General features: G+C 41.7%; 1 protein-coding gene across 1 annotated transcript in view; it reads left to right on the top strand.

The window, feature by feature from the left end:
* The window catches only part of TMEM163 (transmembrane protein 163), a gene marked incomplete at both ends in the record, with an annotated part of 232,271 nt that overhangs the window by 125,780 nt on the left and 87,004 nt on the right, over positions 1 to 19,487 (top strand). The window contains 2 exons of the mRNA XM_084255855.1: positions 13,493 to 13,536; positions 14,868 to 14,959. Coding sequence (XP_084111981.1) covers positions 13,493 to 13,536; positions 14,868 to 14,959 — 136 coding nt within the window. The remainder of the gene's footprint in view (positions 1 to 13,492; positions 13,537 to 14,867; positions 14,960 to 19,487) is intronic.

The following is a 19,487-nucleotide window of genomic DNA, read 5'->3' as shown; positions in this document are numbered from 1 at the left end:
GGAAGATCTATCTTTAGTAGGTCAAGAAATCTCCACACAGCTTTCCATAGTGGCTGGACCAGTTTTCACTCCCACCAGCAATGCAGGAGAGTTCCTTTTTCTCCACATCCTTGCCAACATCTGTTGTTGCTAGTTTTTTTTTAATATGTGCCATTCTCACTGGTGTAAGATGGTATCTCATTGTAGTTTTGATTTGCATTTCCCTGATTACAAGTGACGTTGAACACTTTTTCCTATGCCTATTGGCCATTTGCATTTCCTCTTTGGAGAAGTTTTTTTTAGCTCTTCTGCCCATTTTTTGACTGGGATTATTTTCTTTCTTTTTTTTTTTTTTTTTGAGTCGCAACAGCTCTTTGTAGATTTTTGAAATCACATAGTTAAGTGTTTCAGTTGTACCACTTCTTTACTAACATTTGAAATGATCAGGCTTTTTTTCCTCATGTAATGGTATCATTTTGTGGTGGTAATTTATTTTCAGTGCCTACTAATTGGATGGATATTTTAATAGATTTATTGGTCATTTGTGTATCTTTCATGAAGAGACTAAGTCTTTTGCCTGTTTTCCTATTGGGTTGTTTTTCCTCTTCATTATTGATTTGCAGTTCTTCTTTATATATTCTGGTACAGTGATAGTTACAGCTATTGTAATTCTACAGTATGTCTTGTTCTTTAATGGGGGTCTTGGAATATAGTTTACTCATTTGAATAATGCATTTATGTCTGGTTTGAGAAATCATTTCTTTCCCCCAGAGATCATGAAAATACTCTCCTATATCACATTCTGATATCTCCTATGTATTTTTCTTTGCATATCTACATCTCCAACTCTTCTCTCTCTCTTTTTTTTTTTTTTTGACTGTGGTGTGAGATTCAGCACCATTTATTAAAGGTCTTTCTTTGCTCCCCTATACTTCTGGAGTACTTTTGTGGTAAGTCAAGTTACCTTGTATGTGTAGATCTTCTTTTGTTCTGTGGTAGTCTTGTTTATCCTTGTGCCAGTACTTTTGCCTTCTACTGTAACTTTGAAATTAATCTTGATAATTGGCAGTGACTGTATTTCAATTTTGTTGTTCAGTATTGTCTTGGCTATTCTTAACTCTTCACTTTCCACATAAACTTAAGATCATTTTATCAACTCTACCACAAACAAACAAAAAAACCTGTTATAACTGATTGCTAATACTGAGTCTTCTAATTCATGAGCATGATATAGTCCTCCATATTTTTATTCTTTAATTTCTCTCAATAATGTTTTGTTTTTCTAGGTAGAGATCTTATACTTTTTTCCTTAATTTCTAGGGATTTGACCTTTATGCTGTTGAAATAATAGCTTTTAAAAATTACAACTTTTTATTGTTTGTACCTAATATAAATGTAACTGGTTATTTGTGTATTAGCTTAGTGTCTGGTGGGCTTGCTGACCCACTGCTAAATTCTCTTTGACTCCTTGGTTCTGCCAGTTTGCCCATTTTTTACTGTTCTATTAATTGAAGCTCTGTGGAAAGCTGTAGAATGAAGGAGCAACATGCAATTATTATATGAGTATCTCTTCTTAGGGCACTTTATATCTTGGTAGTGTGCCTTGGGAAGCACCTCTCTGCCTTCTGAGCCAAAGAAGACTGCCTGGCTGACAGTGCAACCTCTGCTTCTCTTGTTGAAAATGTCATTGGTTTCCCAGCTGCCTGATGGTTGTTGCAGGGGCTGTCTGAACCATTTCTACCTTGGTTGCATTATCTTCTTGTTCTTTAGTGTGTGGAACATGGGAAGGGGTTGAGGAATGGATGCTGCAGCTCAGTCCCAAACCTGCTATTGAATATTAGGGGTGATTGCTGGGGCTCTTGATGACAGTGCCATTGAATTGTGGGAAACTCAGAGGGCTGTATAAGGTTTGATTGAGGTATATTATCAGCGCTCAGCATCTTCCTCCTGTACAATGTAGATTTTATTATATTCAATAGATACTGTTTATAATTTGGAGTTTAATATTGGCCCTTTCCTAGTTTCTTTGATCAGTGTATTCTTCAGTTTTACATGTGTTTTGTTGCTTTGGTGGGTTTTAAAAAGGAGAGTGAGAGGGAGGAAGGGGAGAAAAGGTCTTTATTCTACCATGTTTAATTTTTATTCTCTGAGTGATGATAATGTTCTTCTAATGACTTTGATTCAGCTCAAATGAGTAAATATTTATTCAACAGTTTCTTTAAGCCAAATCTTTGAAGTCTTATTCATTGCATTCCTCTTTCCTACAATATGTTCTCTTTTTCAAAAATTTCCTTTAGCAGTTGTTTAAAACAAAGAGACTCAATGTGTAGTATGGTGTCAGAAGTGCCAGATTAAGGGCTGTCTCAGTGCTCTGACTAGAATGACCTGGGGTGGCAGCATCTATGCCATTGCTAGCTTTAGTTACCATGGCATCAGCTTTTAGTTTTGGCATGGATATATCATTTTGTGTTAAATGAAAACCAGAAATTATTGGGGTCTAGAGATTCCTTATGCATTTATCGCTCAACCAGTATTATTGAGCACTAACTGTGTGTAGGTGCTTTCACAGACCCTGGGAATAGAGTGTTGAATATGAAGTAACTCTTGACTTCAGGTTTTCATAGCTGGTTGGGAGAAGACAGAGCATCATCGCTGTGATGTGAAGGTGAGGACAGTTGGGGCAGGGGAGCTGGGGTTCTGGAGTGAGATACTGAGCCCAATGACCAATAATGGATTGAGAGTTCAAACCATAAATTCCCAGCCATTGCACTCAGGACAGAATAATAGAGAAGAAAACCAGGAGGGTTCTGTTACATAAAATTTCTCTTATCTCTGTTTTCAGTCAATGAGTGCTTTATTTACTTGGCAAAAGTAGCTGTATTCTGTGGCTGTGGGCCTTAAGAGAAGTAGTTCATCAAATTGTTGGGTAATAACTGCTATCCCTAGCTTATCACAGCAGAGTATGCCATGTAGTAGATTCTCAATGAGTGTTTGTTTATTGAATGAAAGAACGACTGGAAAGCTCAGGCTGCTTGTGTTGGACTGGACACTATGGGCTGAGGACAAGGGCTGAATGTGGTCAGAGAATGTCCAACCAGTCCAGGGACTTGGCTAGGCCTGCCACTCATAGGCAATAGATTGCTTTCTTAAGAACTGGGTGGCATCATCGGGAACCACAGCACAGAGAAGAGTAAAATTATATTAAGTGGAATTGCTGGAAATGTGCAGTTGATGTTTACCAAGAACCTGGTTCCCCAGTTCTGGCAAGTGAGGCTTTTCAAACTATATTGCAAGTTGGGATGGTGGATTGTTTACTCATTGAACATAGTCCACAAATGTTCATAGAAGTTGGGTAACCATGGTTTTAGGCGGCTCTGCTGCCTCCTTATTCCCAGTGTACTGAAGAAGCAAAGGAAATGTGCTGTGCTGCTGAAGAAACTCCATCATGGGAAGCTGGGCTCAGCTTTTTGTCCCTGAATTGGTGCCTCCCATGTGTGTGTGTGGCCTCAAGAACCTCTAAACTGGGACTCTCCCTGCTAAGTGGCAGTCATCTTGTCCATGTTCCAACATTGTCAATTCCCACTTGGGTGAGGGAGTCGGGTGCATTTCACATTATGCTGAATGAAGTAGAGCAAATAATCTAGTCTGTGTTGGAAGGAGTGAGGATGCCCTGATCCAGGTTAGAGATGCTCCTCAGTTCTCAATGTGATTTTGTTCTTTTGTACTTACTATTCGTGCTGGCACTTGGCTCTCTGGCTTCAGGACTGTTCTTGCTCTTCCATTGTCTTAGGTCTTGTCATTTAAAGAGGCTCCACATTCTCCTTAAAGTAATGTTCTTACAGAGGCAGGTTACTCTTTGGGTCCCACAGAGTGCTGGCTGCCATTCCATTGGTGCAGGAGATGGCCACCTTGTTATGCAGCTGGGCCTCTTGGTGTGTTGGACCCTTAGTCCAGCCTGCTCTTTCTCTTTCTGCAAGTTGCAGCTAAGTGAAAAGTGTTATTTGAGTCAATCAATCTGAATGCTTTCATGTGTTCAGGCTTTGGTTGAGGCATTTTGGAGACATCAGGGCAAAGCAATACAAAGCTTGCAGTCTTTGTAGCACTCACTTTTGATTGTGGGGAGGGGTAGATGATACACAGTATTCATATATGAGTAAGTCAAATAGAGTGGTAGAAGATGATACGGATGCTAGATAAAGAAAATGCAGTGCAAATAAGGGACCCAATGTGTGAACTGAGGCAGGTTGCCATAGTAAATGGCATAGCCAAGGCAGGCCTCTGAGGTTAGCTTTGAGCGGAGACCAGAGGTGATGAGTGGGGCAGTCAGGAAGTCAGTGTGGGGTGGGAGTGGAATATACAGGTGCAGCTGGTAGTGTAAGAGAGCCCTGAGTCTTCGTGCTCCTTCCTGAACAAAGCCAGTTGGGGAAATTGGAAGGAAGTTGTGAATCTCCCCATCCTACCCCCTGACTTCTTGAATGAGGACAGCTGGAACCTAGAAGTGGTATAGAGCTTCCAGGTAGAATTTGAAAGACAGTGGGTGTTTGGAGGGGCCTCCTGTCCCTGCTCCTACTTCAGCCTGCTACTCCTCTTGGTGGGGAGGGGGCTTCTGCTTCTGCCTCTCAGCTGGCTCTCACCTGCAGCTTTTTCTGACTTCAGCTCTTTGGTAAGTGGCTTGATCCTGCCCTCTTGAGAGACTATGGTGACAACCATCTTGACCTTGTGGTGGATCCAGCTTGAGCCGTGCATTCTGAACTTGGGTTCTCTCTTCTTCATCCAGCCCTTTGGACCGTATGCAACCTCTTGCTTTTTTTCCTGCGGGGAGGTGCCTTGGAGATTCTTCCTCCTGGAGGTTCTGCTCTGGGTCCTTGGCCACTTTGTTTTGGGCCCTTCCTGTTTGGCTAAATATTTAGGGGGTGAGGCGTGTGGCTGATTTCAGAGTTTGATTAGGAGCCCCTGTTTGGAAGTCCTCCTTCTCCCCTATCCTCTTTGAAGCTCCCACCAAGTAAAAATCTTTGCACACACTAGAATTTGATTGCTTAGCTTTTATGCACATGGGTGGACCCAAGCCCTTAGAACAAGAACATAGGTTTTCCCCTTTAACAGTCTGGGCCCCCTGGGCACTCCTCAGTTGTATGCTATAGCAATAGGGGAGGAGGCAGCACATGGAGGCTTTGACTTACTCAAAGTGGGTTGAGAATGGATTGGGGTAGAGTTCAGGCAGGGGGACCAATAGGAGGATATTAGGGAGGGGGCTAGGGAACACAGTGGTTTTTTACTATTATTAACCTGAATGCAAATGAATCTTCATTTCAGAGGGACCCAGTGAGAGCAAGTAATCTAAAAGGATACTCCCTGCAAACAAAGTAGTAGCTCAAGGGCATTATTTAGCTCTTCAAGCCTACCATTGCTGTGGGCTATACAGGTTGAAAGTGGACAAATGGGAGAGGGATCTTAGGGTCATTATGTGAACACAATCAACTACCTCTTCACTGTGTGAAAGAGAAAGAGAGACTCATACGCACACTGAGCTCTTGGAAAGGGTTTGCAGACTGGCAGAGTACTGGAGGGTGGTGGACAGTGCCTGCATGGGCCCCATTAATGGTCCTTAAGTTAGGATCTCAAAGGATGGTAGAGGCTTTGAGAACCTGGTCCATGGCACAGTTTTGTGTTTGGCCAAGAGTCAGACCTTACAGAAGGAGATCCCAGAGGCTACTGTCCATACAGCACAATATTTAGCAGACATTTTTCTGGGAACTGCAGAGATGAGGATGAAGCTACAGTCACACATCGCTTAACAAAGGGATACATTGTGGGGAATGTATTTTAGGATATTTCATCATTGTGTGCACATTATAGAGTTTAACCCAGGGTGGGATAACCTACTGCACACCTACCCTATTTATAGAGATCACCACATAGAGATCACACCACACCAACATTGACTGAAATATTTCTTATGCTGCACATGATTGTACTGTCCTTCCCTTAAGCTGCTCATGGGCTACATTTAAAGTTCCACACGCAAGTCTACCAGGTCACCGATGCCCAGATGGGGTAGGCAGGTGAGTGAGGCCAGCTGGGGCTAGTGCTGCAGGAGGGGCAGGTCCTCAGGAGTGCAAGCCCCACCCCAGTGCAGCTCTGCCAGTACTGGGAGAAAGGGACACCCCTTTCTCCCTGATGCCAGCAGCTCACTGTTTTTTTTGAGAAAAAAAACAAAAATTAAGGTGTTTGATTTTTCTTAATTTGTGAAGTCCTTGATTTAAAAATGTTTGCACCCTATTCTGGTACCTAAATAATACTATGTAAGTCATACAAACTTCTGGATTTAATTTGTAAATTCTGGTCTGGACAAATAAACTAAAAAGTTGTCACTGAAGCCTAAAATGTGTCATAATGGGTCGAGTAGTAGTTTTGATGGAGGGCAAGAATAGAAAAAAATAGGAGGTGCCACAATACCAGAACCCTGGCTCTCACAAGGAGGTGGGGGCAGGAGAGATAAGCATAACTATTGACAAGGTTGCGGAAACTGGTATCCTGAGGCAAGGGCGACACTAATAAACCTGCCCTTTAACTATAACTAACACCTCTGTCTCACCGACTAGCCGTGTGTAGCTGAAGCAGAAGCTCTGGTGACACCTTTTCCAGAGTGAGCCCAAGGACCCCGCACTCCAAACCCACAGACTCCAAAAAAACAAAAACCAAGAGTTTCATGGATTTGTCTTTCAAATTGCTTTTTCCTTTTCTTCTTTTGTGATGACTGAATTCAGCCTCCTCGCATGTAATTTTTGCAGTATGTTATAATGTTTAAATGGGTGAAAGAGATCTGGAAGTTATTAGAGATTCTGTTGGTGAGATGAGTTGGAACATAAACCAATTAATTTTGACCCCTCTTAGCTCTGCTTCTGCCTAGGTTGCAGCAAGCATGAGACCCTCAGATTGAAGGTGGATGATGCAAAAATGGGTTCTCAAGTTGGGCTGGTTACGTGGCTGTAGCTGAGGTTGTTGCCAGGCCTCTGACTGACAGAGGTGGTCTAATTAAAGTGGGATTGATTTATTAACAGAGCTTTACTGGTCACATAATTTAGCAACTTGGATGTGTTATGAGGCCTGGGGTATTGCTAAAGAGTGCTAAGGCTCAAGGTAATTATTGCCTGACTTCGGAGAGAATGACAGATGGGTCCTTATTGTTGGTATAAATCTAGTCTGCAATTGAAATGGCATTCTTTGTTTAAGGTTGTTGAAGGGCTAGGCATGGACCCTCAGTTGCTTTCCTGGCACTCTCACCTCCCTGTGCATTTCCAAGGCGCTTTGTCTGAACCTGCACTGCCCTCTCACACAGCCTGCTGCTTATTCAGCTGCGTGATTTGCATTTGGCTTTGCTCTAACAATGGGTTGCCTGGGTCCCGTCCATCTTCCAGCTGTCTTTCTGTTTGAATTTAAGTTTCCAGCTGACAGGGTTTCTGGCCTGAGTGTGACTTAAAGAAGTTCTGGTCTTTAACCAGGCATGTATAAATATTTATTTAAGACTTCTGTTGTCTGTGTGCTTCTGGGAGTGTAGCTTTGATTACCCCATTGACACATAAAATGAAAGTAGAGTGTAGAACAAGCAAAAACCTGAGAGGCAGGGGGTCCCATAAACAGGGTGTGACATTTTGCTTGTGTTCTACACCCCAGGGGCTGCCTTGCCCTCTCTGGTGCTCCATGAACTCTTTGAGGCATTAGCAATCCTCTCATGTAGGTGATTTGGCCTAGAGGGATGGATTTCTGAAAATAAAGACAAGTATGACAGTATACTTTTCTGTTAGCTGAAAGCATTCGCGAGCTCACAGTGCAGCCTACTCCCAAATGTGCATCATAAATCTGGTTTCTGCTATTCTGCTAGATCTTCTGCTCTTTTTTTTTTTTTTTTATGAGCTGGGTAATTATTTCCCCCACGTAAAATATATTTCTTTTTCGGACTCGATTGGTCACATATCTATGGTAGACATGGTAGAAAATGTAGACAATGTGAGAAGTAGAAAGAAATTAGTCCATACAAATATTTAAACCCATTGAAGATTAACCACTTCCAGCATTTGAAGGATTTTTTAAAATATTGTTTTCAGTGCATTTTTGGGGGGAGGGGGGGAATAGTTGTATTGTAAAGCTCATTATATCATACATATCATCTTGTATCTTCCCCTTATACCTAACTTTTTGCTCATGTAATAAGGAAATCTCTTAAATAACTTTCCTTTAGCTCTCTTTTGCTTCAGACACAATGTCCTCCGACTTGTCAGGTGCTCTATTTCAGGGCCTTTGCATGAATTCTTCACATTTTCCACTGACACGTCCCATTTTCTTCTTTACAGTTGGCCACATGAGTCAATCCCTCACCTCTTCTAAGTCTTTGTTCACCTTTTCAGTGAAGTGTCTTCTGATCTCCCTGCTCAGTTTACCCCTATATAGCCAGAACTTCCTGGCCCGGACCCATCCTTTCCCATGACTTTTAATACTGGTAGAGCAAACATACCAATTGCCTGTTTATTGCCAGTATCATTCCACTTCGTATGCTACTATAACTATTAACCAATAAGTATTCTTTGTAAACATTTATAAATAGATGCATACAGCTTTTTTTTTGGACCATAATTTGTCACCCTGTGTTTGGTGATTTAGGCTGTGTACAGTTTTTTTGCTATTATAAATCACATTAACCTATTATGAAACTTTTGTATAAGAAGTTCTTTTCTATTTCTCAGATACACTGTATACCCTGATGTACTGTATACTCAAGAAATACTGTATTGAAATTCATTTGGCTACAGGCAACATAAGCTCAATTCCAACTGGCTTAACAAACTAAAGGAAGTTATTGGCTAACTTATTTGAAAAATGTAGGAACAGACTTCAGACTGGCTAATTCCAGAAATTTAGTCATCAGAGGTCTAAAATATATCTATCTGTAATTCTTGCTTTCTGCTGTATTGGCTTCATTCTAAGGCAGCCTTTCCCCATATAGGAAATAATTGCTACTTACAGTTCCCATTTTCATGCTTTCAACTCTGTAATCTCCTCTCAGAAAGACACTCCCCCTCACATATTCAACAGAAAATTGAATGGTTTCTCATGTTTCAAGTTGCATTATGCCATTTTTGAATCATTTACTTTGCCCATGTTCTAGAGTAGGGTTAATTATTTCATCCCACCCAAACTCTGAGGGTAGGGGATGCTGTTGTCCAGAGGAGAATGAGGGTAGTCTTACCCTTGTGCGAAATGGATATTAGGCAGGCCCCACACTATAGCTTTTCATTTTAGTTATGAACATTTTCACATGTATAGCACTCTGTTTTAGTGGAAAAAAAAATAAAGGAAAAGCAAGGGAAGTGAGTGGTGCTCTGTTACGTAGTAGGTGTGCTTTTGGGTATGTGTAAGGCCACCCTAATCAGTTGGCAGTCTACCTCCACTCTCACCACAGGGGGTAAGAAGGGAGAACTCCTGGTCCCAGCACTCTGGGGGATCAACATGGGGTTCCATGGGCTATAACTGCATGCCTCGTAAGCTGTTGGTAGCTACCGGCTTTTAAGTTCATGTGTAAGTTATGAGCGATGGAGGCAAGTTCTTTTTTTTTTTTTTTAATAGAGACATGTTTTATTTGTTTGTTTATACAAGCACTGGGTACAGTCAGAAGCGTGGGAGGGTGAGAGAATTCACCGAGCCAGAGCTGGGAGCAGAGCAGGCAGAAGGACCGAAGTACACTGCTGAGGGGAGAGCAGGAGGCGGCAGTTGAGGTCTGCGCGCCATGTGGGACTCTCCTCTGGTGGCCGGGGAGCAGCCGGGAATCGAACTGGCGCTGCAGAGGCTGCGGGCAGCTTCGTAACCCAGCACTCAACCGCTGCGCCACCGGAGAGGCCCAATGGAGGCAAGTTCTCAAGGTGAGGAACAGAAACATTCTTGAAACTGTCCCTAAGGGATTCTGTACGTAGTGCTATCCAGATGAGTTTGGAGTGTGCTGACACTTGGGCAGTACATTCTAGAGCAGCAGTGGTGTTTGCTGCTGACAGCTGTGGTGACCGCACTACCATCATTTCTGTAGCCCCTGTCTTGACTGGGTATAGCCTGAATAGGGGAGCTGCTCTTCCCAGTCTGTCTGTTCATGGGACTTGCCAGCTGGCAGTACAATTGTCTGAGGTTGAATGAGTCCTTGTTTGCTGTCCATGGTTGAATCTAGCCTGACCTATGGTTTCCTCTGCTCTTTTGTTGACCTTACGGTGGCTTTTAGTTACTCTCAGTCACATACTCTTGGGGCTCTAAGGTGTCTACCTGTAATCTCTGCTCTGATGGGCCTTCCTGGCCTAGGCTGGCTGCTTTTGAAGGGGAACCCATTCTTAGTATGAAGGAAGCTGGAAATGTGGTGAAAACCCCACAGTTTATTCTCTTTCCATGGGAGTACAGGGCTATTTGAACCAATCTGAATTTTTCCTTTGAGTCTATTCTTACCCTAAAATTAGGATGTCATATTGAATTATGGTCCAAAAAAAAAAAAAAAAGAAATGAAGTTATTATCTGACACTTCAGAGATCTGCTAGCCTTTCTTATTCTGGTCCTGTGCTCATGATTTTGTTGTGTTATTTGATCTTGGGCAGTCACTCACAAAGGGAAGCTTCTAGACTTAGGGTATGTGGAGGGCCCTTCAGTGTATCCTCAATTCCCTTCACAATTTTTGCTATTTTCTCCCTTTACATCTCCTCAAGGACATTAGATGGAGCCAATTTGTAAGTAAATGATACATGTTAATCCTTCCCTTCAGTTAAGGACTCTGGGTGAACCTGGAGCCCTCATGCTCACATTTCCTCGGGTGCAAGGGGGATAGAATAATATTAATACTCCACTTGTGCTTGAAGTTATTCATTAACTGAGCAGGCTTAAGTCAGTCACACAAACAGAACTTCGCAGTATAATTCTGAGACTGTTTGGAATAATGGACACTGACTCGATTGAGTCAGGGAAACCCCACCATTTTGTGGCCATCACTTTTGTTGGATTTCACTCTCTGAAACAAGGTTCCTTGTGTTTCTCAATATAATAAAGTGGGTGTCCACCTCTGAAATCTGTAGCCCACTGTATAAATGTCCAATCACATAACGTGATTGGAACATTTTAAAGAGGTGGTTTACTGTGGGGGAAGCAGGTGGTATCTTGAGATGGCAAGTGACCTGCTGGCCCAGCTGTGCCCTCCAATCAGTAGTGTCCAGGTAGAGACAGCAGCACTCAGGACACACTGCTCATATTTATTGGCTGTGTCTGTGCAAGATGTTGGTAGATTTATTTTTCATTTTTCAAAAAGATTTATTTACGCATGCAAGAACTGGTGCACAGGCCAGAGGTTCAGGGGATGAGAGGATTCACCAGAAACAGAGTGGGGAACAGAAGAGGCACACTGACTGACATACACTGCTAAGGGGAGCAGCAGGTGAGACAGGAGAGGTCATATGGGTCACCTCCCTGGCTGGCCAGCTATCGAACTCCTGCTGCAGGGGCTGTGGATAGCTTTATAGTGCTGTGCTTAACCCCTTGCACCACCAGTGAGGCCCTGTTGGTGGATTTAAAACAGTTTCGATTGCTAATAAAGTAACCCACAAAAAGCCCAAAGCTACAATATTCTGTTAACAGATTATAAAAGAAAAAGATACTTATTTTGACTTGTTTCTATGGCAGTTAGCTTAGCACTCACTACTTACTATGAATCAGGTTCAGCATCCTTCAGGGCATCCCAGTACTCAGGGCAATTTAGCTGGGATCTTCTTTTTTGCACATGCAGCGTGGCCTATGAATTTAATCTCAAAGGGCCCATGCCCCTTTGCAATGCCACACCTGTGTTCTTCATGAAGCTACAGCAGTTACTGCACACGACTGGTTCTGCCCTTCTCCCTATGCTACTGGGAGCACAGCCAGGGAAACTGGAATGGCTCGTGTTAAGAGTCATATTTTAATGGGTTGCATCCTCCATATAGCCAGAGGATTAGAATAGGGATGTTTTAGGAAGGGGCAGAAATTTTAGGAAGCCAGTGGTTCTTACTTGCCCCCATGTTGTGTTTATCCCAAGCTTGACTCTCTGCTCCTCACTTTATAAAACGAACAGTGGCAAACCCTAGTTCCATTGTTTACAGGTTTCAATTCCAACAATGCAAATTGGCCAATTAGACTCTCAGTCTCAATTTCTAATTCACTAAAACTGAAATGCACTTGGTTGACATGGAGTTAGAGGACTGTGAAGACTGGGCATGGGGTGCAAAACCCATTATGCCTGCCCTGCATATTGCTGGACCTAGTGGGTAGAATGGAGTGTGGGTCCCAGAGAAGGGACATGTGGCAAGCTGAGTGGGTCCAAATAGTTACTGACCTCCAGTGTCTACACCCACACCTCTCTTACTCCAGGAGTAAGAGCTTGCAACATCTGAGCATCTTACAGTCTACTTCAGAGGTTTGCTGATCCACTGGGTATGTGTCATTCTTTATTGAAGAGTGGACACTGCTTAACTATGGCTTTTGTTTGAAAACCTGCCATTATTAAGTCAAATGGAGACAAGTCTCTGACACCACACATACAACAGCTCACAGAATTTGGCAAAAGTCCTGCCCAATTGACTTGCCCCGCCCCCGCCCAACTCCAGTCACCATCCCCAGATAGATTTTTGAATACCATATTTTCATTATAATTGTGGCATCTATATTTGCAGACATCTGTTGTTTAAGATAATTAAATTTTTCTGAACAGTTTTATTGAGATCTACATTGGACTTTTTTTTTAAAGATTTGTTTTTATTTATTTATGCATACAGGAATTGGGGTGTAGGCCAGAGGTGCAGGACAGTGAGAGGATTCACCAGAGATAGAGTGGGGAACAGAACAGGTACCTCTCCTGAAATACACTGCTGAGGGGAGCAGCGGGTGAGACAGGAGAGGTCTGCTGCGCTATGTGTGTCAGCTTCCTGGCTGGGGATTGAACTTGTACTGCAGTAACTGCTAATAACTTTGTAGTGCTGAGACTTAACCCCTGTACCACCAGGGAGGCCCCTGCATTGGACTTTTAAAGCTGGTGGGCAAGAAATTTTTTCCCACAATGTTAGCAATGACAAGTGTCTTAGTGACCCTGAGGTGAGAACAGTCTGAATGATTGCATGTTCCCGTGAAAGTTTAATATAGTTCCCAGCTCACTATTCCCAGGTGATAAATTCTCAAAATCTTAACTGTCATTTGACAGCTGCTTAAGCATTTTCATTCTGAAGTTGGCCCTTTGGCTTTTCAGAACACACTGGAAAGAGAAGCTGTTGCAAGTGGAACAGAATCTGTAATCTTCATGCCTTTTTTAAAATTCATAGATGTTACCAGCATTGTTTTAATTTTTTTATTTTCTTGAAACTTTTCCATTATTGTCTAAGAGACCATATCAAGTATATTAATATGCTCAAACACGGAAGAAACTATCCATGAGATCTTAAAATATTCTGAATAATATTTTCTTTCTTTTTAGCTGTCTCCGTTATGAGGTACAGCGCCTCTGCTTTTGGGTTTGCAGTAAGTAACCTGAAAATGTACTTTTGCACGTTTTTCCCAAGTCTGTGATCCCACCCTGGGCAATCAGTAAAGAGGGTGGTTAGCAGATGAGAGCTTGGCATGAGACCCATACCTTTTATGGGAATAGTTTATATACAAAATCACATTTCAATACAAGTAAATTGCAAGGGCACTCTAGAATTCTCCAGAACAGATTAGGGGAGCCACATTTTCCCCAGCTGCTTGAGAGGGTGTTTTAGACTTTTTTTCCCCATTCAAGGTTATAGGTTTGAAAATGAGTACACACCGAAGTATTTGGTGGTTGCAACAGAGGTGTTGGGACTTAAGATGAGGCTCCTGGTCCTAGGATAAGTCTGTCTGGAGCCCGGTTGGTGGTAACCTGGGTTCTAGCCTGCTTCCTGATGGAAGTTGGTTCTAGAAGCAGGTCTCAGTTGTGAAAAGTCTGGTCATGTTGAAAACTTGGGTGTGAAGTTTCCCCACATCCCTTCAAACGTGCTGGCAACTTTCCAGATGAAAAGTGTGGTTGGTGCAGTAACTCATACACAGATTTCCTTTAAATATCTCTCCTGTGTAGCTTTAGGGTTTCCTGTACCTGAGAGTATGTGTTTGTGTTCCCAAACCCACTCTTTCCTTCATTATGAGAACTTAATAGTTTGGGATGTTGCAGATTCTTTCAGTAACTTTTGAAAGATGTGACTGTTTCTCTAGAAAAATGTACAACACACACACACAAACATGCATGTGCGTGTGAACATTCCTCTTTCCCTCCTTCCCTCTTTATCTCTCACACATTCACTCAGATATCCCAACAAAAACAATAATTTCAAAGTGTTGGCAAATTGCCCAGAGCCCCTAGGTAACCCTACCCTCACCCCTGCTACTATGTAGAAGAGATCCATTGAGAGACAGAAACACAGAATCCTTACCCTGAATCTTTTACTTGGAATATGTATTTCAGGAAAATGCTGAATTTATCTTTTCTGCTGTGGAGAAACCAGTTCCCCAGATGTCAAAATTGTGCAATTCCCTTTATCTCTAGAGACCTAGGTGTGAGGACCTGAGAGTGAGCCCATCCCCTTTTCCTGCAGAGTGTGGTTTCTCAGGCTGAAGGAGTAGGGGGAGGCTTAAGGAGGAGCTGTGGTATTGCCACTGTGTGAGTGTTCCTGGCTCTTGCATTCCATGTTCTACTATGAGGGTGATGAATGGCCTGCATCCTCTTTGTCCTGAGGTCACTGGTTGGATGGGCCACATCACAGCACATTTCCCTATGTCTTCATAGTTGTGCCCTATTCGCTTTGGAAAACCACTAATGCCATGTCTCCTTTTCCTAGTTTGATGCCATCCTCGATGTCCTGTCATCGGCGATTGTCCTGTGGCGTTATAGCAATGCGGCTGCTGTGCATTCTGCCCATAGGGAGTACATGTAAGTGGATTGTCATCTTCTTCCAGGCTGCAGAACCCTTGCACACGTGAGGCCACATAATGAGGCTGTCAGCACAGCTCACCTGCAACTTTGGTCCCAGTGAAGAGAATAAGGTTCCCAAGATGTCTTGAGTGTCACTGGTACGACAGCAATCATGTGATAGGTCCATTTGGGATGTTTAGTGCAGTGGGCTGTCCCTTTATAATTCTTCCTGTTGTCTTTTCTTGAGTCAGAATATTTGTTTGCACATTCATTTGTCTGTCCATCTCTCCATCTATCAATCTGTCCATGCATCTATATGGCCATGCATCGTCTGTCAATTCTTTCATACTTCTTCTCTTCATGTTTTTAAAATCTTTGTTCCCTGAATTTTTATGTCTTTTTCTTCTGTAGAATGAGTTCTCCACCTTAATTAACACAGGACAGCTTAGGACTTCCTGACTTATTCTCCTTGTATTCTAGTCCTACCTGTATTAGAGGATATTTCTTGCCCCAGTCTCTGTATCCCATGGGTAATGATTTTGTCTTTGAGGGATTTGTTTGTAACCATAAAATATGTATCTTTATTCCATTTGTTATCCCCAAAGTGAAACCAGCACAGTTTCCAGGGTTAGATACATTGGCTTTGAATCTCACCTCTACCACTTGTTTGCTCTGTGACTGTGGGAAGCTACTGTCTGCTCTGTGTTTTGTTTCCTCATCTGGAAGAGCAGGAAAACAACAATGCCTCCTTCCTAGGGTTATAGTGCCCATTATATGAGGAAAACACACCTCATAATGTATCATGATATTGTTATAGGACAGGGAGAGGGGCAGCCCAAACCCCGCAAACCTGCCTATTCTAAATGGGTTCTGCCATCCGCCGCATGAACACAAAACATAGGAGACTTTAGTGGGAAGGAACTTTAATACAACTAGGAAACAATACAGGTAGGGCAAAGAATCTAGTTTCTAAATGAAGCACCCAAAGTTACCCATCCCCTCCTGGGTAAAAGTCCATCCATATGGGATCGGCCCAGAGCAAGGCCCCAAAGCCTGCCACAAGTCTAAAGCAGCTTCCAGTGGGGACCCACAGCAAAGGGTCAGAAACAACCAGACAAGCCCGGAAGGAAAAGAGCAAAATCAACATCAAGATAAAAGCTGCCATTGTCACCTTCCCATGGGTCTCACCCACATTTGTGTCACCCAGTCCACGACCACAAGACAAGCGCAGTTTCTTTACGTGTCTCTAGGCTCCATGCGCCTCAGCCAGGTCTCCTGGCTCCATCCTGCTTCTTCCTTCCTCAGTCTCTTGTGTAGCTTCTCTTCTTCCTGCTCAGCTCCACCCTCCCTTGGGTGGGGCAGGGAACCTCCCCCTTTCCTGGGGACCACCCTGTTACAATATAAACCATCATAGTGATGTAATGATATATGTTCACTGAGAGTAGTGTTTGTATTAAGTTCAGTAAACCTTGGCAGCCATCATTATTAAGTAGGCTTCCCTGGGACTGAGTCACCACTAGTTATTAGGGCAAGATTTTTACCTCACCTTTGCAGCTTTCAAACAACTCAATACAAATGAGTAAATGCCCCTTGCTGTGGTTTGTGGTGGTGCCAGACAGAAGGAAATGGTCTGTTTTACTCATGATGATGGTGTTTCACATGGAAACTTACACAAGTTGTATATTTCTTCAGTGCCAGGGAATCAGAGTCATTTATCTGAGATTGTTGTGCCAGATGGAAAGCTTTTGAAAGATGATGGCATAACTGATTTGGGAATGAGAGCAGTTAGTAATTTTCTTTGCTGCTGGCTTTAGGTAAAGCGCAAAAACATTTTTTAAGTGTTAAATATTTAATGTGCCTTAGCTCTTTTAACAAATATAATTAAAATATCAGACATGCGATATCACAGATGATACTGTTTAGGATAAGAAATATTTTTTTCAAAATGAGTCAATTTATGGCTTTAAAAAATTAAGAGCACAATAGTTGCAAGTTGATTTTGTAAAATTTCAGATGATGCTACCATTATGAAAATTGAGTTAACAGGGCTTTAGACAAAAGGCTGCTAATGGGCAAGCTGTTGAGGACGATTATTTGAGGAATACAATGAGAACACACTAGAGTGAAATCTACAGATGTGCTCTCATTTCAAGCGCTGGTCCCTGTACTATTAGAAGAACACATTTTCTTTGCTTTTATATTTGTGTTGTCCAACATGATAGCTACAAGTGGCCTTTACCACTTACATGTGATTGCAGAACTAAGAAATGTTGTAAGTATAATGTCCACACCGAATTCCAAAGACTTTAGCAAAAAAAAAAGAATGTGAACATATTATTAATAACTTTTACAATATTGATAAATTGATACAAGAATAATTTGAATATATTGAATTAAATAAACTATCAAAAGTGATTTTACTTTTTCTTACTGTCTTAATAAGGCTTGTAGAAATTTTAAATTACATATGTGACATATTTCTTTTTGTCCTTAATCTTAAAAGAGAAAGACTTTTCTTTCTTACTTTGGAATTAATAATCCAAAATTTGATTCGCATTTCCAGAGTAACTGTATTCTGTGTGTCTTAATTTCTCTCCAACTTGTTTTTCTTATCTACTGGCCTTTATGCTGAAATGTGTTTCTTACATATTAGTTCCAAATCACAAATTACTGTGACTTTTCTATCATGTTGGAATCTCTATAAGCAGGTGGCCTGAAATTATTCCAAGACTAAGATTTACGATAAGAAATGACTTTGGTTCCTTTTTTTTTTTTAATATTAAATTTTATTTTTATATTCCCCCATACAATTGCAAATGCCCCATTCTGACCCCAATCCTTCCCCTCCCGCCCCTCACCCCCCAAAAAGTGTCTCTGGTTCATAGTTTTTTGTTGATTTTGATTTTCACTTTCTTATATTCATTTTCCTGGTCCCTTATTTAAGTTTTCTAGATTCCTGCTATGAGTGAGACCATCTGGTATTTTTCTTTTTCTTTTTGGCTTATTTCGCTGAGCATGATCCCTTCCAGCGCCATCCATGTTGCTGCAAATTGCATGTGTTTATCTTTTTTGAATGCTGAGTAATATTCCATGGTATATATGTACCACATCTTCTTGATCCAGTCATCTATTTTTGGGCATTTGGGTTGTTTCCAAAGCTTAGCTATTGTAAACAGTGCTGCTATAAACATAGGGGTGCAGGTGCTCTTTGGAATTGATGTTTCTGTGTCCTTTGGGTAAATACCTTGGAGTGGAATTGCTGGATCATATGGAAGCTCTATGTTTAGTAGGTCCAGAAATCTCCACACAGCTCTCCATAGTGGTTGGACCAGTTTGCACTCCCACCAACAGTGCAGAAGAGTTCCTTTTTCTCCACACGCTTGCCAACATTTGTTGTTGCTAGTTTTTTTAATATGTGCCATTCTCACTGGTGTGAGATGGTATCTCATGGTAGTTTTGATTTGCATTTCCCTGATGACAAGTGATGTTGAACATTTTTTCATATGTCTGTTGGCCATTTGCATTTCCTCTTCAGAGAAGTTTCTTTTTAGCTCTTCTGCCCATTTTTTGACTGGATTATTTTCTTTGTTGTTGCTGAGTCTCATCAGCTCTTTGCAGATTTTTGTGATCAGTCCTTTATCATTAGTGTTGGGTGCAAAAATGTTCTCCCAGTTGGTGGGGTTTCTCTTTGTTTTTGTTATTGTCTCTTTTGCTGTGCAGAAGCTCTTTAATTTGATGTAGTCCCAGCTGTTTATCTTTGTCTTCACTATCACTGCTTTGGGTGATGTGTCTGTAAAGATGTCTTTGATGTGCAAATCACGTAGTGTTTCGCCTATATTTCCTTCTATGTATTTTATGGTTTCAGGTCTTATGTCTAGTTCTTTAATCCATTTTGAGTTGAGGTTCCACTGTTTTTAATGATCCCTTAACAAATACCATTTTCTAAAAAAGTATATCTACACAATAATACTCAAAAGGAAAAATTTCACAAAGTTGCTTTGATAATCCCAGATGGCAGTTCATGTGAGGATGCCAATGAATTCATTTGGAGATTTTTAATCTAGGGATTAAAATGACACGGACAATCCTCTGTACGTTAACTTTTGTGTAAAGTTTTAATCTCTGGCTCATCCCATGTAAATTAAAAATTCATGAAATCACTGCCAGCTGAGAAACTAATGTTTGCATATTAATGAGCATGAATGAATTATGAGAAGCAGAGCTAGAAAAGTCATTGGTTTATTTTTTTGTTGTTGTTAGATACTAATAGTTAATGAAATGGAGACTACCCCTAGCGGTCTGTAGTTAATTTCTCTATTTTTTCCTAATTTTGACTCAGATTCAGAATGAATCTTGATCTTGCAATTGCTACTGCAGAGAGGTCAGAAACCACCTTCAGTCTTGACAGCTGCTCGGTGAATGTTGTCCGTGGATGTTATGGGGTGTTTGATGCATGGAGGGTCTGCCTTCTGTGTCACCAGAGAACATGACCCATTATTTTGCCTTTTTTGTTCTTGCAAAAAAATATACAACATTAAATTTGCCA

This window comes from Talpa europaea (assembly GCF_964194135.1).
Source record: "Talpa europaea genome assembly, chromosome: 1".
Lineage (NCBI taxonomy): Eukaryota > Metazoa > Chordata > Mammalia > Eulipotyphla > Talpidae > Talpa > Talpa europaea.
This window is presented reverse-complemented; position numbering and strand designations above follow the sequence as displayed.